Below are 23367 nucleotides of genomic sequence, written 5' to 3' on the forward strand. Positions count from 1 at the left end.
CCCTGTAAATGGTCACGCCCGATTTCCCAGCTCCAGATGAGCTCCGTCACAACGTCGAAAGTTAAGAGTAAACATCGCCGACCCTCAAACACAGACAATCACAATAACGTACGCGCCTTTATGGTTGGAGATGGCGCGTGCGCAGTAGAGAGGAAGTTGGCAGAAGTTTTTACACAAGATGGCGCAGACTCCTGGAGATGCCCTTAACAGTATTGTGGCAGACTTGCGCTCGAAGTGGGTTGTTCCTGGAGCCTTGTGGATGTTAAGAGAGACTGATGATTTTAAACAGGAGCAGTGACGATGTCAGAAGACGTGCGGCAATAAGTTTGAGACAATTGGTGGAGATATCTTCTAGAGGTATGTGGGGGAAATTTCAAGCTGCTCGTAACGACTAACTCGTTTGTAGATTTATCCCAGGAGCGCTTCCAGGAATTTTATAATGTTGTCAACCAGAAGATTACAACCCTCATTAGCCATACGAACGAACCGGTGGACAGACTGGGTGGTATCTATGCTCTCGATGCGCTCATCGATTTCGACGGCGTCGATGCTGGACAGAGGACGACTCGATTCACACAATCATTACGAACTGTACTTAGAGGAAAGGACCTGGTGCCTATGCAGCCAGCTGCCTCGGCGCTGGGAAAAATATGTAAACCAGGGGGATCGTTGATTTCAGATCTAGTCGAAGCCGAGATCAAGACAGCCCTCGAATGGCTCCAGTCGGATCGTGTAGAGGAAAGACGATATGGAGCGGTCCTTATATTACGAGAACTTGCCCGAAACTCACCCACGCTGGTATATGGATTTGTCGGTCTGATATTCGATCAAATATGGGTCGGTCTACGAGACCAGAGACTGCTTATTCGGCAGACAGCTGCTGAGGCTATAAGTGCCTGCTTTCAGATTATACGAGAAAGAGACCAAGCCATGCGACAGACATGGCAGGCTAAGATTTATGACGAAGCTGTTCAGGGGGTTAGGCAAGGATCCGTTGAATACATCCATGGATCACTCTTGGTCATTAAAGAACTGCTTCATCAAGGTGGAATGTTCATGCAGGAGCACTACGCCGAGGTTTGCGACATTGTCTTTCGTCATAAAGACCATCGTGATATGACAATTCGGAGGACAGTCGTTATGTTGATACCAGAGCTTGCGAACTACTCGCCTAGCGAATTCGCTGCGTCTTACTTGCACAAGTTTATGGTGTTCCTTTCCGGCATGTTGAAGAAGGACAAGGACCGAAATGACGCCTTTTTGGCTATTGGCAATATTGCAAACGCTGTTAAAAGTGCTATTGCTCCTTATCTTGATGGCGTTCTGATATACGTCCGGGAGGGCCTAAGCTTAAAATCGTCAGTATTTCTGTTTCAAGCACCCTGGCGCCTTGCTAACATATTACCAGAAGACGAAGTGGCACCGTTGATCCTGTCTTCGACTGTATCAGCAGACTGGCGGTTGCAGTCGGTCAAACTCTCAGCAAATATATGGAGGCTCTTCTCGATCCAATATTCGCTTGTGAATTGACACCAAAACTCACGCAAGCACTCGTCGACATGGCTTTTTACATTCCGCCTGTTAAGCCGACCATCCAAGAAAGACTTTTGCACATGTTGAGTAAGGTCCTATGCGGAGAGCCATTCAAGCCCCTTGGTGCGCCTACACCGAATAGCATCGCTGCGGCCCCCGTTGTACCAAAAGATTCGAGAGATCCTATGGCGTACGAGCACCGGCAGACTGAGATTAAGCTTGCTCTGAACACACTTGGCAGTTTCGACTTCTCTGGCCATGTCCTCAACGAGTTCGTTCGTGACGTCGCAATAAAATATGTCGAAGACGAAAATCCCGATATTCGTGAGGCAGCAGCATTGACGTGTTGCCAGCTCTATGTTAGAGATCCCATTGTCAATCAAACTAGTCACCATGCAATTCAGGTCGTTAACGAAGTCATTGAAAAGCTACTTACCGTGGGTGTCGCTGACCCTGTGCCTGGAATTCGACGGACAGTTCTTGCTGCATTAGACGAGCGCTTCGATCGTCATCTCGCAAAAGCAGAAAATATTCGGACGTTGTTCTTTGCTCTAAACGATGAAGTTTTCGAGATTAGAGAAGTGGCTATTGCTATCATCGGGCGTCTGACGTCGGTCAATCCCGCCTATGTGATTCCATCACTCAGGAAGATATTAATTCAAATGCTCACCGAGCTTGAATTTTCCGATGTTGCAAGAAACAAGGAAGAAAGTGCCAAACTACTCAGTCTCTTGGTCCAAAACTCGCAAGGCCTAATCAAGCCGTATGTGAATCCTATGATAGCAGTTCTCTTACCCAAAGCTAGGGATCCGAGTCCGGCTGTGGCTTCTACAATTCTGAAGGCAATTGGCGACCTTTCGACAGTGGGGGGTGAGGACATGATTCCATACATTGACAGACTCATGCCTATCATTATTGAGGCGCTTCAAGACCAAAGTTCGCCTGCGAAGCGCGAAGCTGCTCTTCGAACACTTGGGCAACTGGCTAGTAACTCGGGCTATGTCATCAAACCATACCTGGACTATCCAAATCTCCTAGAAATTCTACAGGGTATCATTCGCGGAGAGCCGCAAAGACAGGTGCTTAGACACGAGACAATTAAACTTATGGGTATCCTTGGCGCACTTGATCCGTACAGACATCAACAAGTCGAGGAAACCTCGCCAGAAACGCAACTCCACCTCGAGTCAAATCGGACAACGGATATCTCACTCATGATGGACGGGCTCACACCTTCAACCAAAGAATACTTCCCAACTGTTGTTATCAATGCTCTCCTTCAGATCTTAAAAGATCAATCGCTAGTACAGCATCATGCGGTTGTTGTAGAAGCTATTATGCAGATCTTTCGAACCCTAAATATGGAGTGTGTTCCTTTTCTTAACAAGATCATTCCAGCCTTCTTAGCCGTCATCAGAGCATCTCCGACCGCGAGACTGGAATCTTACTTTAGTAACCTCAGCATCTTAGTTACTATTGTCAAGCAGCACATAAGGAATTACCTACCACAAATTGTTGAACTTCTCCAAGAATACTGGGACAAATCGCCCTCGCTACAAGCCAATATTCTGACGCTCGTGGAGTCAATATCACGCTCGCTCGAAGGAGAGTTCAAGATTTACCTTGCTGGATTACTTCCTCTGATGCTTGGAGTGCTCGATAAAGATACCACTGTCAAAAGACTACCATCTGAGCGGGTTCTACACGCTTTTCTGATCTTTGGTTCAAGCGCAGAAGAGTATATGCACTTGATAATACCAGTCATTGTTAATGTATTCGAGAAACCCGGTCAACAGCCACTCATTCGCAAACTTGCCATAGAAACTATTGGCAAAATATCGCGTCAAGTCAATCTGAATGATTATGCTTCAAAGATCATTCATCCTCTAGCTAGAGTTTTAGCTGGCAATGACCCAGCGTTGCGAGTTGCTGCTTTTGACACGTTGTGCGCTTTGATTTTCCAGCTAGGCAAGGACTATTTACACTTCGTTGGAACAATCAACAAGGTGCTTGTTGCCAACCAGATATCACACCAAAACTATGAGCTATTGGTTAGCAAGCTCCAGAAGGGGGAAGTCTTACCACAAGATCTGAATGCAGATGATCGCTATAGACACCTGAATGATGATACTGTTCAAGATCCATCAAACAAAAAGCTTGACTCTAACCCGGTGCATCTAAAGGCGGCTTGGGACGCGACTGGCAAGTCGACGAAAGAAGATTGGCAAGAATGGATGAGAAGATTTAGTTTGACGGTTTTGACGGAATCCCCTAACCATGCACTCAGAGCTTGCGCGTCGCTTGCGAGCGTTTACCCCCCTCTAGCAAGGGAATTATTCAACTCTGCTTTCGTATCTTGTTGGAGCGACCTCTTCGAGCCTTATCAGGTAAGTAGTCACGCTGGTGAAACAGACCCATTTACTTGAGCTAATTGAACCCTAGGACGATTTGATACAAAACATAGAGACCGCCATACGATCAGAATATATTACGCCAGATCTTCTTGGTGTCTTGCTCAATCTTGCCGAGTTTATGGAACATGATGATAAAGCTCTCCCCATTGACATCCGGGTACTAGGTCGCGAAGCTGGCAGGTGCCACGCATGGGCAAAGGCTTTGCATTACAAAGAATTAGAGTTCATTCAAGACCAGTCTAGTGGAGCTGTTGAGGCATTGATTCAGATCAACAATCAGCTACAACAATACGATGCGGCTATAGGCATTCTGCGTAAGGCCCAGTCATTCAAGGATGGGATAACACTTCGAGAGACTTGGTTTGAGAAGTTGGAACGCTGGGAGGAAGCTCTGGAGTTCTACAAGAAAAGGGAACAGGAATTTCCGGGCGATGCCGACACAATTGAAGTTATTATGGGAAAAATGAGATGTCTACATGCTTTGGGCGAATGGGATTCTCTATCCTCATTAGCGCAAGATAAGTGGCACACTTCATCCTTGAGTATAAAAAGACGCGTTGCTCCTCTGGCGACTGCCGCTGCATGGGGACTGGGCCAATGGGACCTGATGGATGACTATCTCAGCGTCATGAAGGTCGATACCCCAGATCGATCATTCTTCGGCGCGATTCTGGCTCTCCATCGTAATCAATTCCGCGAGGCCGCTTCATATGTCCAAAAGGCTCGGAAAGCGCTGGATACTGAGCTCAGTGCTTTGGTCAATGAATCTTACAACAGAGCTTACACTGTTGTCGTCCGCGTACAAATGCTTGCTGAGCTAGAAGAGCTGATTACTTATAAGCAGAGTAACGGGTTAACTCATAAACAAGAGACAATGCGCCACACCTGGGAAAAGCGTCTTCTCGGCTGTCAGCGAAATGTCGAAGTCTGGCAGAGGATGCTAAATCTGAGAGGCTTGGTCATTTCTCCGAAAGAAAACATGTTAATGGAGATCAAATTTGCAAATCTTTGTCGAAGTTCTGGGCGTATGGGTCTGGCAGAAAAGTCACTGAAGAGGCTGATCGGTACTGAGGAGAGTCTCGATACCCTACTCCCCTACACAGAAGATGGGCCTCGGCAGAATGGCCAACGACGCATCAAAAACGCAATTCCTGCTCACGTCCAGTATGCTGTGCTTAAATTTCACTGGTCTGCCGGAAAGCGGGCTCCAGCGCTGGATGGGCTCAAAACCTTAACGTTAGATATGGCCGATCGACTGGAAGCCGCTCAGATGGCTCCTCAAGGCATGAACGGTGATATGCATATGAACAACAACCCTAACATTACAAATGGTTATGCCAATCCAAATATGGCCGGCGCTAACATCCTCAATTCCAAAGCGATGCAAGCTCATACGGTTTTGCTTTCTCGATGCTGTTTGAAGCAGGGCGAGTGGCAAGTTGCTCAAAGGCAAGGGAACTGGCAGCACGACCAAGTTGAAGATGTTTTGGCATCCTACCGGGCCGCAACCCACTTCAACCCCAACTGGTACAAGGCGTGGCATGCATGGGCTCTGGCAAATTTCGAAATCGTTCAGACCTTGGGGCATAAGTCTGACAAGGACCGTGACCTTGTCGTTTCTCCGAATGTTTTGATCGAACACGTTGTCCCCGCGGTTCGAGGCTTTTTCAAGTCCATCGCACTCTCAAGTGACAGTTCTCTCCAAGACACCCTGAGATTACTGACTTTATGGTTCGCGCATGGTGGAAGCCCTGAGGTTAACACTGCGGTCACTGAGGGCTTCGCCTCTGTCAGTGTGGATACCTGGTTAGAAGTCATTCCACAATTGATTGCTCGCATCAATCAACCAAACACTCGAGTTCGACAATCCATTCATAATTTACTTGCGGATGTCGGCAGAGCTCATCCGCAGGCGCTAGTATATCCATTGACTGTTGCCATGAAGTCGGCGCCAAATACCCGGCGATCTAGATCTGCTGTCCAGATCATGGACAGCGTGCGTCAACACAGCGCAAAACTCGTCGAGCAAGCTGATGTTGTCAGTCACGAACTTATTCGTGTTGCGGTTTTGTGGCACGAACTCTGGCACGAAGGCCTGGAGGAAGCTTCCCGACTTTACTTCGGTGATCGCAATATTGAGGGTATGTTCAACACACTCGCGCCACTTCACGATATGCTTGATGCTGGTCCTGAGACTCTTCGCGAAATATCCTTCGCTCAGACCTTTGGCCGCGATCTTCAAGAAGCACGTGAGTGGTGCTTCGCCTACAGACAGTCTGGAGATATTGGGGAAATCAACTCCGCATGGGACCTCTACTACCAAGTTTTCAGAAGAATTGCACGACAGCTACCACAACTCAACAACTTGGAGCTGGCATACGTCTCGCCTAAATTGCAGAAGGCCGAAAATCTTGATTTAGCTGTACCTGGTACCTATCAGAGTGGGAAAGAGGTCATTAAAATCGTCGGTTTTGACCCGAACTTTACCGTGATCTCTTCCAAACAGCGACCGAGAAAGCTTCAGCTGCACGGTAGTGATGGACAGACACATGCTTTCGTACTCAAGGGCCACGAAGATATACGACAAGACGAGCGTGTTATGCAACTATTTGGCCTATGCAACACCCTTCTTCACGTTGACCCCGAATCTTATCGCCGCCATCTGAATATCCAACGGTATGCGGCTATACCATTGTCGCAAAGTTCTGGTCTCCTCGGTTGGGTGCCAAACAGTGATACTCTGCACGTCCTCATTCGGGAATACAGAGAAAGCCGTAAAATCCTCCTCAATATCGAACACCGGATCATGCTTCAGATGGCACCCGATTATGATAACTTGACGCTCATGCAGAAAGTCGAAGTCTTTGGGTATGCACTTGACAATACCACTGGACAAGATCTCTACAGAGTCCTTTGGCTGAAAAGTAAGAGTTCCGAGTCCTGGCTGGAGAGACGAACAAATTACACAAGATCCCTCGGTGTTATGTCAATGGTTGGATACATTCTTGGTCTTGGTGACAGACATCCCTCCAATTTGATGCTTGATAGGATCACCGGCAAGATCATTCATATTGATTTTGGTGACTGTTTCGAGGTCGCCATGCACCGTGAGAAATATCCCGAGCGAGTCCCATTCCGACTGACAAGAATGTTGACCTACGCCATGGAAGTCGGAAACATTGAAGGCAGTTTCAGAATTACTTGTGAGAATGTAATGAGAGTTTTACGAGAGAATAAAGAGTCTTTGATGGCTGTACTCGAAGCGGTAAGATCAAATATAGAGTCTCTCTTGCTATATACTAATGATTGGATAGTTCATTCACGACCCTCTCCTCAACTGGCGTCTGACCGGTGACGCCTCTCCCACTGGAGGTCCAAATTTCCGTGCCGAGCGACGGAATTCCATGATGGCAGATCGCAGACCCTCAATCATGGACGCAGACATTCCGCCCTCAGCTCTGATGGCTCAGGATCCAACACTTGGAGCGGCACCACCTTCGTCACGGCCTCGCGGGAGAACGAACTCTACAGTCCATGGTCCTATGGTTGACGGTGAATTACAGGAGACGCAGAATGAGCGGGCGATGCAAGTGCTGAATCGTGTGAAAGAGAAGCTCATCGGACGAGACTTCAAACCTGATGAGGAATTAACGTACATCCTTCAAGTCGATAAGCTCTTAACCGAGGCAACGAAGTTCGAGAATCTTTGCCAGCATTATATTGGATGGTGTAGTTTCTGGTAGAAAACAGTCATAATGACAGATTGCTTTTATGAGGATAATATAGGTTGGGTGGCGTTATCTCGTTAGATACGATATCAGGGACAGATGACTTGGCATCTGTTATTTAAGGGTTAAGAATGTAATACTGGTTGGTGTTGGTGTACATGTAGACTAGGTTGCATAATTGGTTCCGTAGCATGGCGTCGGTGGGGCTATTTCTTGGGAATTGTAATTCTTGGTCTTGAATCAGGTTGATGACGAGCATTCAATTAACATCTTCATATATGCTACACCGCTTGCCGTCGTATTGCGAGCGCAACACTGGACGTTGAAGAGCGCAGGGGTCTTGAACCATTCTCGAATCCGGGATCTGAGAGTAGAAAGTTTTTAGTTATACACCACAACAACATTTTTTTACAAAAATTATGATACAAATGGACAACATCCAACTACTTACCGTAGCTCCCGTCGGGTGACATCCGAGGACCTTCATAGTTACCCCCGTTTTTCCTACACAGTGATACCCGGGTACCCCGCATTTAGCGTTCAAAAGAAATACGAACGACCATGATGTTCTTTCACTAAACTGGTCCCTGCTGCATAGAGCCGGTTCCTTGGTGTCTAGTTATATATCTACCGTCAGTCTCAGTCACTTTCTGAATTACCATCATAGAAGTAGAAAGAAATTTCGGAAAGCGTAAAGAATGTCTGAGTTTCATGAGGGCTGGTGAGTGAGCTTCTTGTGTGAGATGAATGACTGCTGATAGAGTTAGTGTTGCCTTTGTCACTGGTATGCTAAACCTTTCACATGAGAAGCTGAGTTGCTGAGATAGAATCCGCGGGCTAGGTGCCGCCTCAGGAATCGGCCTCGCAACAGCCCGCCATCTTGTTTCCGTAGGAATCACCAAAATCGCCCTCCTCGATCTCTCTTCAGACAGCTTAAACAATTTACCCACAGCTCTCACTCAACTCTCACCCAAAACAGAGGTTCTCATCCTCCCAACAGACGTCTCTCAAGAACAGGAAGTCGAAGCCGCGGTCAAGCAGACCGTGGATAGATTCGGGAGAATCGATATCGCGTTCCTGGCTGCGGGGATTAGTGGGAGTATGGAAGCTTTTGAGACTTCGGAGGTCGAAGCGCTGGATAAGGTGTTGGGTGTCAATTTGAGGGGCGTGTGGTTGTGTGAGAGGGCTGTTGTGAAGGTTATGTTAGGGCAGGAGGAGAGGGGTTTGACGTATGAACTTGGTTTTTATGGGGAGTATGGGCTAACTGGATGCAGGACGGGATTGCCATACAAAACGAGAGGGAGTATTGTTAATGTTGGGAGTGTGTGTAGTCATATTACTATGGTTCCGAATCTAACGCCTTATGTTATGGCTAAACATGGTAATATATCCTGACCCCTTTTGCTGCGGGACTATTGACAAAGAGAATTCTTTAGGTCTTCTTGGTCTCACGAGAAGTACGGCTATGGATTTGGGACCTAAAGGTGTTCGAGTCAACTGTGTCAGTCCAGGATGGATCAAGACTGCCATGACGAAAGAGGGGCATGAGAATAAGGAAGCTGTAAGTCAGGAACTCTCGTACATAGAGAAACAAGTACTGAATCGAGGTAGTCGGACGCAAGTTGTGCTAGAGTACCAATGGGAAGATGGGGTTCTCCTGAGGAAGTGGCATATCTGGCGACTTTTCTGTTGAGTGATAAAGCTAGTTATTTGACTGGAGGTTCATACGAGGTGGATGGTGGAATGTTGTGTGCGTAAGTATTGAGTAAGGCTTATAAACTCGTTTGACTTGGAAGTCCAATATGGAATTCATAATATTGTAATTTTGACCTCGAGGAAGATTTGATGCTTTGGATTAACAAATGGAAGCGTTAGATGAGTACCTCGATGATAGATTCTCTAGTGCTCAACATAGAGTAACCTCGGTCATTTATCTTCTGTTGAATAAAATCAAGTATACAGACTCGTGGTCCTGTCTGAAAGGAACGGAAATCAAACTGAATCTTTGTTGTTCGAGAATGATTGCAAATTTCCGAGATTGCTGCTAAGCGCGACATCGAGACAACGCCAGCAAGATGCCACTTAGTTAGATGCGAAGGAACAAAGACGGAGACGAATCAGCTTGACAAATTTCATCTATTCATCGTCATTCCACGAATGAAGAAAATCTAAAAGTACATGAGTGAAAAGAAGGGATGGCGTGGCAGTCTCTGAGCCAGCTGAACCCGCATGAACAAACAATACTTCACTTGACCGAAAGTCAAGCTTCAGTCGTTTTAACATAGCCCGAGAGGAAGCGGTGTAGCCATTCTTAATTGAATGTTCAATTAAAATATGTATCGAAGTTATTCGAATCCGTCAACTCTTCTATACTCGTTTCAAACCTCCTATTTTCGAGGTATGTCCAACCTTCCGTAATATTGTACAACAAACGAGACCACCTAGGTCCGTGTAAATGCCGATGAGAGCCCCCAAGATAGATTACAATTCCAATAACGCCTGGCTATGTCGAATTACACAGAGAGAAGATGTCCAGTATCCCGTTCCGATCGTGCTTTCGTCCACCTATATGTTGGAGCAAATTTCCGCATTAGATGTTTCAGTCCGCACGAATTTTGTCGTCAAATCGTTCCCAGCGCTGTCACCGTTTGGGAACTTTGTATATCAGCGCTACCGATCTTTAAAGACTTTAGGTTTCCAACCTTCTCTCGCCTCTGCCGCTTGCTCGGCTTTCTCCTCCGCCACCCGGGCTTCACTCTCTATCCGTTCCCTCGCTCTCAGAATCTTACTCTGCAGATAGAAACTCCCACCCTTCTTTGGATCATTGGCGTCGAATAACTTCTTGAAACGGTCCATTACATCTTCCATATTCGCTTTTCCACCCTGAGGAGGCTTTACGTTCAGTATTTTACATGCTTCCTCGAGAGTGAGACCGCTGTGTGAGGAAAAAGCTCCCGAACCACCAGCAGCTTTATTCGCTTTGGCGTATTGTGAAGAAGCGGAGGCTTGCTTGTAGGCTTCGGCGAAAGCGCGTCCAAGGACTCGTGAGCCGGTGAGGACGACTTGCGTTATGATTCGATGCGCCTGAGTACAGAGTTAGATGCTTAGTGCCATTGGAAGTGTATCTTCTGGATTTTCAAGATCCTATCCATCACGGGTGAAAGGCTTACCATATTTAGTGAGTCTAACCACCGAGTATAATTGCCTTCGACGCTGAGGGATGATTGATTGAAGCGACTGCCGGAAGAGTGTGATCGCCTCAACTTTTTCCAGAAGCCCATCGGAGATATTCTGGAAGAACAATAATCCGACGCCGGCTTCACATTACCATTGCCCTAGACTCGGAACGCTACTCGTCCCAAAGAACCCAGAGAAAGACTGAATACAATCCAATGTTCTCATACATGGAACGAGGGGATCCTCCGATTATCTGAATTGCTTCTAGGAATTTAGCAGTCTGATTCGATATTTCAAGCGTGCCGGTCACGCGGTCGACATCACCGGACCGTTCACATGTGACAACACTGAACTGACAAGGTAAAGACTGAAACCCAGCTCGTGATGCGACGAGCATCTGTATTGATCTTGTAAGGCTGAAAGGACTGCTAGGTAGGAGCTAGAAAGGTTTTATGCAGGTTGTGCTCTATGTGTCTTAGTGACTCGGCGAATACGCACGCTGCTTTTTGGATATATCTGATACTCATCTTGTTATAGAATCTGCCGCAAATGCATTGTCATTTAGATAGTTGAAAATTCAATTATTTCGACAAGGAAACACCTCCGAAGCTTTATCGAATCACCTCCCCTCTTCTCTCCTGTATTGAATTATCTAACGAAGAGCTTTACAGACGTAGTGAAGAACTGTTGCAATGTAAATGAAGTGATCGGAATCCTCGTGGTTGCTGCTTCGCTGTCACCTGTGAATTCAAATTGGTCCCAATCACTTCGCTCCACGAATCTTTGGAAGGAAACCGTCTAATTCAAGAACAATCTTTGCATCCAACAATAGATTAAAATGGTCTAAGCCTTATACTTTCGTACTACATGATAGATGGGGTTGAAGTGATTAACACGGACAAATCAACAAAAGTAGCCGCTAAAGTGATTCGCAAGCCGTAAAAGTAATTAACAATTAGAGGTGCTTGTGAAACTGCATTCATGTATACAACCTTGACACAGATAATGAGTTACGGACTTGAAACCATGGCAATACAATTCCATCTTATGCTATTTTTGGAAGAAGCAATTGCTTATATCCTATTAACAGCTTCAGCATGTTCATAAGCACTGAATGCAAAGTGTTTGTCCTGGTAGGCAGAAAGATAGAAATAAAAGTTAAGATCACCAGCACGTCCGTAATTTACACGACAAAAAGACCCACTTTGAATATTTTAACGTGATTCAAAGATAGCATTGAAAATCCTTGTAAATTCAAGTCTCCTCATCTTGAGCTTAGGAAAATAAACATGCCTTCGTCACGATCAATCACCTCATGCTAAGTGAATTGGCTGTGACGTGAAACATAAAAAGCGGCGTGGATAGCAGAATGTTGTCAAGTGTTGAATGACCTAACAGTCGGCAATTCCAACAGCATAGAGTTGGAAAAATGTACAAGTAGTTGACTGAGATCTAGTCTAGTATCCCAGGGCCCATAATTGTATCGAGTATCCAGTACAAAAGTCCTTTCTGAATGGAACAAGTCAGTGATTGGGCGCCGCTTTGTTTGTTGATATCGAAACTGCTTACTGGGATTATCAGGTGAAAGTTTCTGCCTGAGGTCCCCATGGAAACCACGCTGCTCCATTTAAATTGGAATAACCTGTTGTCACAACCTCATCTAACCACTCTTTGCAAAGCCTTTGCCCAAAACAACAATATCCATCGATCTGCCCCTCGCAATCCTCTCATATACTCCCATCTAAAAATCCGATAACATCAAGAATGACCACTGAAGTAAGTTCTGTAGCCCGCCGCGTCACTTCCCACAGTGATCCGTCTTCCCCTCCATAGCCCACCATCCCTTATCGACCGCGTTTCGGTTGTCAGCGGTTTTGGGCGTGCTCTTTATGTTTACTTTTACTGACTCGTTGTTGTTTCTGTAGCGCGAAAGGTTCGAGATACCCCCGATTCCGCCTATAGGCGCTGTGCCAAAGTTCCCACTGACATCAAAACAGCAAGACCTTCCTCGCGAGGCTCTGCGAGCAGGCTGAGCGCTACGATGAAATGGTTACATTCATGAAGGAGGTTGCCAAGGTACGCAGTTACACATCTAGCCGATCCCGGTGGTATTCGCTCGTGAAAGATAACATAGCTAATTACGCGTGACCAGTTGGGCGGAGAACTCACCGTTGACGAGCGAAACCTTTTGTCCGTCGCATACAAGAACGTTGTTGGAACTCGACGTGCGTCTTGGAGAATCATCTCCTCGATCGAGCAGAAGGAAGAATCCAAGGGTACCGACAAGCACGTATCTACGATCCGAGACTACCGCCAGAAGATTGAGACCGAGCTCGAGAAGGTCTGCCAAGATGTCCTCGATGTCTTGGATGAGTCTTTGATCCCAAAAGCCGAGTCTGGAGAGTCCAAGGTCTTTTACCACAAGATGTACGTCTTATCAAGTTATGCGCCCTGGGAGCGCTATCATATCCTATCGAACTTGCCCTAATATGAATACCAATTTAGGAAGGGCGATTACCACCGTTATTTGGCCGAGTTCGCTTCAGGCGAGAAGCGCAAGGTTGCTGCTACCGCGGCTCACGAGGCTTACAAGGTAAGAAGCGATTTTGCAATCAAATTTGAATATTCGCTGATTCATGATCCAGAACGCTACCGATGTCGCTCAGACTGAACTCACACCAACCCACCCAATCAGACTGGGTCTCGCCCTCAACTTCTCCGTTTTCTACTACGAGATTTTGAACTCACCCGACCGTGCCTGCCATCTTGCGAAGCAGGCATTCGACGATGCTATCGCTGAGCTCGATTCCCTTTCAGAAGAGTCATACCGGGACAGCACGCTCATTATGCAACTCCTCCGAGACAACCTCACACTCTGGACCTCTTCGGATAGTGGCGAGGCTGAGGCCGCTGCTCCAGCTGAGGCACCAAAAGATGACAAGGCCCCAGAGGCTGAGAAGACTGAGACCGCCGCTGCCGAGCCAAAGACTGAAGCTACTCCTGCAACTGAATCTTAAATCGACTACCCCCGATTCTCATCGTCTCATTTTCGTATTCTTCTGCTGGTATACCTGGGTTGCTGGCGGTGGGATTGCAGCATGGGTAGGGGATGGGAGTTGATATGAAAAGCAGAATGAGTGGCCTTTCGACTGATTTGCGAATACACCATACTGCGAACTTGATGATCATGTTTTTCTTTCTGGTTGCGTTTTCCCCTGCGGTCTTTCTCACATCATAGACAGTATCTGTGGAAGGAACCTTCGGGTCTTGAAGCGGGCGTCTTTTGATTTCGGAATTGCGAATTTCACCGAGCTTCGACGGTTCATTGACTTTTAAAGAAGAAGATATAGTCAAACGGTATTGGGAATCTCTCTAATGCAATGGACATTAGTAACTCTGGTGGAGCGTTCCGGTCTAGATATCCATCGGATTTCTTACATCCTACCCGCGTTGTCATAGCGAATAGCCTTTTGAACCTTGTGCGCAGCTCTTGAGTATGTAGAGGGTTGATAAATTTACTCACACTGAAGCAATTTGTTCTCCTGTGTATTGTGAAATATTATGATAACATGTGAGAAAGCAGTACTGTGTTCCAAGCCGTGACAAACTCATTCAGTCTGTACAACGTAAAAAAAGCCCTATGTCCTACTCATTTTTCTTCCTCCGTGAGACTCATATTACGCAACTAACATCTGAACGAGGGCCCTCCCTCATACGCGGTGTGTAACAACCACACAACATCCTCAACTCAACCTTCTCCTCTGCCTCCTATGCAATCCTTTTCCCATCCCCCTTCGCTCCACCATCCAAAAGTCTCCTAGCCCGTTCTAGCCTCTCAGCTTTCTCCCTCAGACCATCTAGTATATCGCTATGCTGGCTGTGGAAATCGATGCTCTCATCATCCCTCACCACGTGCCCTCGATCAGTCGTAGGAGACCGCTCTTGATCCGTCGATGACGAATACATCTCCGTCGTTATAGGTGCCACTTCGGCGACTGGTTTCGGAGCGTAATCAAATAGTCGTAGGTATTTCATTTTCTTCCAGAGGGTGGAAGGTCGGGTTGCCGGATTTGGTGGCGGGGAGGTGTATGTGTTAGTTGTAGGGACGGATGGCGTGGAGTCGGAGTGCAGACATGCTGAGACTTCTTGTCGCCATATTTCTATTGTTGTTGGGTCTTTTTGGTGTTTTGGCGATGGCATTTTGGCATTTCTGATATTTGGGGGATGGATGATTAGGAGGGTTGGGTTGATGAGTGAGGGGTCGTTTGCGTCTTTATTGCTGGACTGATGTTACGGCCGCAGGATGGTGTAAATCCGATAACGATCTCGATGATGTCGTCCAAGAGGTAACATCAAAAAACGTATGCTGTGGGTGGTATAATTGCTGATGGACAGAATTTGGGCTACGAGAGCATTATGTGGTGGTGGTTGCGGCAGCGATTATGCAATGTACCATGGTGCAAGACAACGTGGTTTGGACGATCACCCGATACAATGTCTCGGCGGATATACCGGCGAGAACTGTCGAGCTGGCTGAATTCAATGTATGTATGTTTTCGGGAGTATCGATATGTTAAGGAGTTTTTACGGAGTTCCTTGTTGTAGAAATGGTCTAAACATAGGCTTGGGTGAAGAAGCTAAACTCGGATGATCGCTTCTTGTTAGTACACTTGTTTAGAATACCAGCGCTCGTGATGTAGAATCTCAATGTCTTGTTGGATGATGGATTTTGAACAATCTATTTCTTTTGCTAGTCTAGGTATCTATGTAGAAGTATCTCAAAAAGAGATTCGTGATAAACGTGTATCTGACTTTGGCTTTACGGGAAGTTAAATATGATTGACAGCCGACAGACTTCAGAGTACAGCATTTGGAACATCCTGAACATAAACCTAGAGTTCAGCTTGCAAGCGAGTGTGCAGAAAGATTTATCACTTTTTAGTTTAGATGTTGCTCCTGGTGTTAAAATGCCCTGATGCTTTGGTGTACGGAACTACCTAGGTATTTTGTCTCTCCTCAAAGTAAGCTTGTTAAATTCTCTGTACGTTCATTTTCATGATCGTCTACACCCACAAGATACAAAATACACAACAGCTTGCGTAGGAAATAATGAGATACAAGGAGATTGTAAAACAACATTACGACGACGAATCTGTACTTAGTTGAGACTCGACACAATGTATTTCTGAAACCTCGGGCAAACCTATCAAGGCTTGATGCGTAGAAAACGTCGTGAGACTATTGTTGCTATACAGAGGCATTCACTTGAATGCTTTCAGAATAAGAAACAGTATTTCGCTTCGCCTTCCCAAGACTTGGTAAAGATCCAGTCATAATTCCAGATGGTCGAGTCGAAGGTGAGAACCAGCAGTGACTCCCCGCGTCCCAAAATAACGACATGAGACAAGAACTTCGCACCAGTCTTTGCCTGTTAAATGCGATGATCAAGACTGATAAGGAAAGCAGCTTTGGAGTGGTATTTTTGGGATAAACCAAAAATGCTTTCCAAAAATTAGCGGGCTTCGGGCCAAATTAAACAAAGATTGTATGAAGTTGTTAGCGGCTTCAGAAACTGTCATGTTGAGATCATGCTCTAAAGAGCGTTCATTCTCTTCCTATATTTGATGATACTGTGTATCGTTCATCATTAGCCATGAAGGAAGGGAAATCGCCAAAAGAATTTGAAAAATGTTTCTTAGAACGATTTTGATTGGCGCTAGAGAGAATAGGGCTAGCGCAGATCCCGTCCGCGCTTGTCTAGTCTGTTGCTCACCCTTCGAATTGAGGCTCAATCCTGAAGGACCCACATCAGCAATTCACGTCCTTCGTTTCTACTCCATATATTACTTTCTCATCCTCTTGCGCGTCTTTTCTGAGAGGTCCGCCGTCAACAGCGCGCGAGAATCATTACATTTCCAACATTTCCACGCTACGATATTCTCGCTCTTCAGCCTAACCACTCTTTCGCGACTTTCGCGACCATGAGCGACTTCAACTATGGCGGAACGGATGAGGAGTCCACAGAGATCAAGAAGCTTAACAATGCAGTTGTAAGTCCTTCTCTCATCCCAGAATGCCGATCAAATTGCTCACCGTGATTGCGCGCAGCTTGAGGATACCGATAACTTCAAAAATTGGGAAGAGCTTATAAAAGCGGCCGAAGGCCTCGAAGGTGGCCTGAATCGTAATTCGAGTCCGCAAGCCATTTCTACCACTCGTGACGCATACGATCGTTTTCTGGCAAAGTTCCCCTTATTGTTCGGGTATTGGAAGAAATATGCGGACCTCGAGTTTTCAATTGCTGGCACAGAGGCTGCAGAAATGGTAGGGTTGAGCGTGCTTGCATGTTGAAGAACGTCCATTGACACTGCATAGGTCTTCGAGCGTGGTGTGGCCAGCATCGCTACCTCTGTCGATCTATGGACCGATTACTGTTCCTTCAAGGTCGAGACCTGTCATGAATCAGAAGTGATCAGAGAGTAAGTATACTGGACGCTTTCCTTCCCTTTAACACAGACAAATGCGACAACACCACATGGCTGCCGTGCGCCCTAAACTTGGAGAATTGGGTTGCAGACGGTGAGATTTGCCAAAGTCGCTCATTGCTTGATATTCTTCTCACCCAACTGATCAGGACCTTTCCTTCTGCTATCACTCGTTCGCTTTTACCTCACTCAAGTCTACACAAAACAAATGTTCGGAACTCGCGGATTTTGAGAAGACAATAGTTCAAGCACATGCCCTTCCCGTATTTGCACTCCACACCATCTCCATACCCCTCCCTTTGCCCAGAAATCCGGGACTAATATCACATCACAGTCTTTTCGAGCGAGGAGCTTCGTCTGTTGGCCTAGACTTTCTAGCGCATCCATTTTGGGACAAATACTTGGAATTTGAAGACCGCCTCGAGGCTCAGGATAACATTTTTGCTATTTTGAGCCGAGTCATCAAAATACCTATGCATCAATACGCTCGTTATTATGATAGGTTTCGCCAACTCGCTCACTCGCGTCCCCTGCTCGAACTTGTTACCGAGAAGCAGCTAGCGCAATATCGTGCTGAGGTCGAGGTCGACATATTTCAGAGCGGACCTAAAGGGGATCAGGAGATTGAGCGTGACATTCGTGCAAAGATTGATAATTTCTACCTCGAGTCTTTCCATAGAACGGCTGCGGAGACGACAAAACGCTGGACGTACGAAGCGGAAATCAAGCGACCGTATTTCCACGTCAATGAACTTGATGTCCCTCAATTAGCAAACTGGCGCAAGTATTTGGATTTCGAGGAAGAAGAGGGCGATTACACTAGAACAGTATTTCTCTACGAGAGATGTCTAGTTACCTGCGCTTTTTACGATGAGTTCTGGTTCAGGTACGCACGCTGGATGTCTGCCCAAGATGGAAAGCAGGAGGAAGTCCGCAACATTTATCAGCGTGCTAGTACACTTTACGTCCCAATCAGCAGACCAGGAATCCGGTTACAGTATGCATACTTTGAAGAAATGTCAGATCGTGTTGACATTGCGCGGGACATACATGCCGCTATTTTGGATCGTATGCCTGGTCATGTCGAGACCATCATTTCTTGGTCAAACCTCGAGCGACGCCAAGTTGGGCTCGAAGCGGCCATTGAGATTTACAAGCAAAACATTGATTCCCCGATTGTTGATCTTTTCTCGAAAGCCGCTTTCGTTGTAGAGTGGGCTACCTTGATCTGGAAAATTGAAGGATCAGTCAATGAGGCTCGACAAGTGTTCCAGAAGAATCAGCAATGGTATCTTCAGAGCAGGCATTTCTGGGCTAAATATTTCGAATTTGAACTCAGTCAGCCAACTAGTCTTGCTACGGAGAGCGAGCACTACTCCAGAATGAAGAAGATCTTTGAAGACATGATCCAACAGAGTCGCATGAGTTTGATCACGAAGAAAGATCTGAGTAACTACTACCTTTCTTACTTGCAACAGCGCGGTACCAAGGAGGCTATGAAGGAATTTTTGCAAGTTGACAAGGACCTGAATGGGTAAGTTGGGCGAATCCAATTCTCCATCAACCGCAAAATGGCTAATACATTCTCAGGCCTTCTTCTATTCAACCTTCTAGCTTTAAAGCGGATGTCAAAGGATTAGAGAATGGACGTTCTGCTGGCGAGGTCGATGACGCTACTCTTCGCAGAGGTGAAGCTCATTACTCTACCTATTATCAGGAACATGGTGACCTACCAGTAAATGCTGCTGGTCTCGCAGCATTTCATTGAAATGTGCTGCTAGTTCTCAGGAGCTTACCGACGCTGGACTGGGCCTGCAATGAATTAATGATTTCAGACGGACATGGATGAAGGGGCATTGCTTGTACGATAATTGTTTCTCTGCATTTGTTCCTGTAATATTGCTTTTGGACATGGTACCGGCTTGCGAATCTTGGGGTCCTGGCTTTGGGTGGAAATAGAGTCAGCAGTCTTACAAAAGCTGGCGTTCAATCCATGTCACTTCTCGGGATTTGATTTCCTCACCTTAATACATGTCGCATTCTTACCTTTAGCATTGCTCTGGTGTGGTCATACCAAAATGGGGCTAAAATATCATGTGTCTAAAGTAACTTTAGAATATCACATCTGCAGGAGTGAGTATTCCTCTCTGACAGCCACTGAGGACTCGAGATACGAAGACTTAGTAATCTGAAACTGTTTCTAAACAAATTCAGTCAATGTAGAGCTAGCTATTCAGGTCTTAATACAACATCATTACTGTCTTCCGTTGTTTAAAGCCACAGCTGAGGTGTGAATGAATGGTATATATTTCTGGCTGGTGTATATTTCTACTCACCTAGGGACTTTAAACCAGCATGTGCTATAGTTGATCGCACATAAACAAGCAAGCCACGATAAGCTAGAATCTCTTAAACACGAACATGTTCTTTCTAATCCCCTGTACTGATTACGAGAACTTGGTAGTGTATTGAGTAATGTGCTGTAACGCACCATGGAGACTCACGACACTACAATTGACAATTATAACGTTATCCGAGGCTATTTCGATTCGTAATAGGCTCTCGAGTTGTCCCATGCTGAACAACAATGTGATTTGGTAATAGGTAGACTAAAAGGAGGTATGGGCACGATTTCGCTTATCCATGATGTTGAGAAATCTATTTATTCCTTGATGCGACAAACTGTTTTTGGTCTTAACTCCTGTTCAGTTATGAGGACCATTGTTCAGGCTTAACACCAAGAGTTTTTGGATAGACATAGGACTTGGTTCTTATCACTGAGCAGGAGAGTTAAATAACCTTTAGTATTTATTTGTAGGCTTAGCAAAAGCTCCATTGGCCTGAACCTTCTATCCACCGAAATATGGATTTACTAGATCAAGAAGCTAGAGTGCTTTCATGGGTTCAAATGAGCGTGACAACATGAGTCTTCTTCCCGTCTGCGCCGACAGAGATACTGTGATACTCTTCTTCATCATGTTTCCCTGGTAGGTCTAAAAATTGCTGTAATGTGAGACCTCGTCCTGTACGTCCTCCCCCTTTCCAAGTTCCGGGAATTTCAAACATGCCAACACGTCTATAGCATCCTTGCACTCCTTCTTCCTCTAATACTAAGCCTCTTAAGGTTTTCGCCCCCTTCGACCAAGTTAAATACCGAGGATAAACTGTATAAGCTATCATCAAGATGATATTCTCTCTATGGTGAAAAGGGGGCTGATCGAAGTGAAGTTCAATTTTGACCGCCAAGCCACTATTCACAACTACTTGCACGTTTGGTGCTCGTCGGGGCTCATAGAGAACTTCTGGAGTAATAAGGTGATGCCCCTGGAGTCTTAAATATCCATTACTCACTTGGCCAAATATGTCCCCGTCAGCGAGAGGCGTAATACCTGATTCATTCAATAAAACGCAAGGTTTGAGCCCACGCTCCCAAGCTTCATCTAGGGAAACAGGTCCTATCACTGATGCCCACGACCAGGATGGTGCTCTGTAACGTTTTGTCCGTGTGGGCTCTTGGGTAACATGAAGAGACCTCCACACCAGATCAGTAGGTAGAGAGCTTTTCCATAGACCGGCTAGGTATCCGTCTTGAGTCTTCCGATACATCTCCCTAGCAATACCCGAGAGAGCTACTAACCTATCCCTTTCCTCGGACAGATAACAACTAGAATACGTCTGTACTATTCTGCTCCACAGATTATGTCCCACATTTCGGTCTTTATGCACTGAGTAATCTTTAATTTCAACGGGGATATATCTCGGCCGAATTTCTGGTGAGGTCTCTGAAGCTAATCCATGCCCACACTCCCAGCGTAGTTTGTCCTTAGTGAAATGCAGCGTCCTCGGCGAAAGCCACCTTTCTTGTACTATCCATCCGCGGGATAGAAGTGTACTTTTAGATACTGGTTCGAAAAAATTCCCGTGAAGGTAGAGTGTCTTTGAGGATTTTGGAAGATGAAGGCTTGGAACCCATAGATCTCTGCGATCCTGTTCGAAAAAAAGGCCAGAGTTTCCATCGGATCCAGCTGTGGCTGCCAGATTCAAGCTCGTGTTCTTATAAACTGAAGCCATCCTTGATGATTCGGTAGACCAATCAGACTCGTCATTTTGAATGATGCAAAGCGAATCGATCCATATATACTTGAAACCGAAATTTCTCGTGGCGAGTATAGCATGCTGAAAAGTTTTAGTTAATTTATACCATGGGATTTCCTGCATAAAGTCCTTGTAGTTTGCCTTTTCTAGCTTTAACATGGGAATTTTTCCCCAGCAGTGGGATAATGTGCAGTATTGGGAGGCCGGATCTATATGGCTCGCTTCTAGAAGCCTGGGTGGCTCGTTGGATTGGCCAACATATATCAATCTGGTTGGAAGGTCTATTGCACCTGGTGTACGACACCCGTGACTTCTAGAGCAGACTTCTAACCATGCGGTGGCTGAATTCCAAGCTGACGACAGGATCGTGTCATTGGGATGATCATGTTTCGATACGTGGGACTTTTGCTCTATGAAGCGTCAGCTAGCGAATCTTCAGGATCTTTGTTTCATGAATACCTTCTCGTGCCAGTAAGAGAACCATCAGCTGTCGAATTTCTTTGTCTACGGTTCTCATTGTCCGGAGTTCCAAGCGTATGGCGTTCTCGAACTGCGTATAAAAAGTTACCTCGACATTATCGTCGGCCTGCCAGACCATTGTGGACGGCAATCCATCCATAGATGACGTTACTAGCTGTTTATAGGTAATGTATTGGCATAGTGTACAGGTAGGAGAGGGACTGTTTCGGAGTACGTAGCGCTCGACTGGCGGTGGGAGGTATGGATACAGAATGCGAATGCGATACTGTTCATCAATCCATGCAGTGAGACCAGTGCATTGTCCGCATAGTGAGGAGAACTCTATTTTTGGAAGCAGTAGGTCGTCTGTTCCAACTTCCGCATGGTCGACAGCCATTGATTCAGCCATAGGCTCCGAAAGATGTCGAAACGAGCTGAAAAGTCAAGTGATACAAAGTACAAATAGTAATTGCAGTATGGCTTTGTACACCAATTCAGCTGGATAATTATTGAATTCGACTGCGAAATGATCAACTTAGATGTGTTGCATTACGAGTCGGCGTTCAAAGTAACAAGGTCAGCTGAATGACTGGTTTCTAGATTAGACGGAGGTGAACTTAATTGGTTGAATAATTGGGATGCTGCAGGAATAAGGCACATGCGGTCTGATCCCATTACTGTTCGAAAGCGAAAGTGATGCGTATTCAGCACAAGAACCAATATCCTGTTAACTACCTGTATAAAAGTTTGTGCTATGAAACGGAGAAACATAAATAGATAAAAGTTGGTGGAATTTCTTCTCGGAAGGGAACAGGTATAGCGCGTCGTTTCATTCGAAAAATTCAATGGCCCAAACACCTCGAACAATATCACTTGGAAAATAACGTTTATTAACATATTTGGTAAGTCGAAAAAAAGAAAAGAAGAAAACGTATTTGACTAGATATAAAGCCAAGCACCCGCAAGACTGTTCTAGGAGAGGTCATTCGCAATTCATCTTCTGCTGGTTTGGAAATGGCTTCGCCGGCCTCTGTCAGCGTTCATACTCATCTACTTAGTTCTATTCAGACTAGATAGCTCTTTTATAGCCCAAAAAGAGTCAAGGTCATATTCCATAGTAAGCATCCTGCCCGAAAAAACAACTGTATCATGCTGTGACGAAAAAAAAAAGTTATCGTTGTCTTTTTGACTTCCTTCAATATAAACAGCTACTACACAACAAGTCAGCTTCCAGACAGAACATAATGCTCAATTAGGTCGACATACACCTGGTTGTTTCGCCAGTATTTCTTTTTGGCCTGAACTGTGCTGGAAACATTCTCACTTTATTACAATCACAAAGCAATCATTGCAATCACTTCTCTGGAACTAGAAAATTTGCACACGACACGTTTTATCATTGGCCATTTCTATTTCTTGTTACAATGGCATACCAAGATTCTCAAGCTCTTCTACTAACTTACCTGAATAGACACT

The 23367-nt window shown here is 45.7% G+C and overlaps 7 protein-coding genes across 7 annotated transcripts; 4 read left to right on the forward strand and 3 right to left on the reverse strand.

The window, feature by feature from the left end:
• Positions 1 to 178: 178 nt before the first annotated feature.
• GLAREA_00210 (ARM repeat-containing protein) lies at positions 179 to 7690 on the forward strand (the record flags this gene model as incomplete). The annotated part of the gene is made up of 6 exons (XM_008084970.1): positions 179 to 234; positions 290 to 357; positions 407 to 1358; positions 1409 to 3920; positions 3976 to 7212; positions 7262 to 7690. The coding sequence occupies 6 exons, from the start codon at positions 179 to 181 to the stop codon at positions 7688 to 7690; spliced, it is 7254 nt and encodes a 2417-aa protein (XP_008083161.1).
• Positions 7691 to 8373: 683 nt separating this feature from the next.
• Positions 8374 to 9433, forward strand: GLAREA_00211 (NAD(P)-binding Rossmann-fold containing protein; the record flags this gene model as incomplete). The annotated part of the gene is made up of 6 exons (XM_008084971.1): positions 8374 to 8396; positions 8443 to 8459; positions 8517 to 8904; positions 8950 to 9056; positions 9112 to 9236; positions 9287 to 9433. 6 exons carry the CDS (start codon positions 8374 to 8376, stop codon positions 9431 to 9433), a joined length of 807 nt encoding a protein of 268 aa, XP_008083162.1.
• Positions 9434 to 10345: 912 nt separating this feature from the next.
• GLAREA_00212 (cochaperone Pam16) lies at positions 10346 to 10956 on the reverse strand (the record flags this gene model as incomplete). The annotated part of the gene is made up of 2 exons (XM_008084972.1): positions 10346 to 10759; positions 10846 to 10956. The coding sequence occupies 2 exons, from the start codon at positions 10954 to 10956 to the stop codon at positions 10346 to 10348; spliced, it is 525 nt and encodes a 174-aa protein (XP_008083163.1).
• Positions 10957 to 12616: 1660 nt separating this feature from the next.
• GLAREA_00213 (14-3-3 protein) lies at positions 12617 to 13869 on the forward strand (the record flags this gene model as incomplete). The annotated part of the gene is made up of 5 exons (XM_008084973.1): positions 12617 to 12628; positions 12854 to 12928; positions 13005 to 13279; positions 13358 to 13445; positions 13498 to 13869. 5 exons carry the CDS (start codon positions 12617 to 12619, stop codon positions 13867 to 13869), a joined length of 822 nt encoding a protein of 273 aa, XP_008083164.1.
• Positions 13870 to 14620: 751 nt separating this feature from the next.
• Positions 14621 to 15052, reverse strand: GLAREA_00214 (uncharacterized protein; the record flags this gene model as incomplete). Its single annotated transcript, XM_008084974.1, has 1 exon — positions 14621 to 15052. One exon carries the CDS (start codon positions 15050 to 15052, stop codon positions 14621 to 14623), a length of 432 nt encoding a protein of 143 aa, XP_008083165.1.
• A 1781-nt stretch (positions 15053 to 16833) lies between these two features.
• Positions 16834 to 19105, forward strand: GLAREA_00215 (uncharacterized protein; the record flags this gene model as incomplete). Its single annotated transcript, XM_008084975.1, has 5 exons — positions 16834 to 16902; positions 16961 to 17176; positions 17228 to 17331; positions 17672 to 18871; positions 18928 to 19105. 5 exons carry the CDS (start codon positions 16834 to 16836, stop codon positions 19103 to 19105), a joined length of 1767 nt encoding a protein of 588 aa, XP_008083166.1.
• Positions 19106 to 20241: 1136 nt separating this feature from the next.
• GLAREA_00216 (uncharacterized protein) lies at positions 20242 to 22288 on the reverse strand (the record flags this gene model as incomplete). The annotated part of the gene is made up of 2 exons (XM_008084976.1): positions 20242 to 21842; positions 21892 to 22288. The coding sequence occupies 2 exons, from the start codon at positions 22286 to 22288 to the stop codon at positions 20242 to 20244; spliced, it is 1998 nt and encodes a 665-aa protein (XP_008083167.1).
• Between the last annotated feature and the right edge of the window lie 1079 nt (positions 22289 to 23367).

Source organism: Glarea lozoyensis (assembly GCF_000409485.1).
Source record: "Glarea lozoyensis ATCC 20868 chromosome Unknown GLAREA3, whole genome shotgun sequence".
NCBI classification, from domain to species: Eukaryota; Fungi; Ascomycota; class Leotiomycetes; order Helotiales; family Helotiaceae; genus Glarea; species Glarea lozoyensis.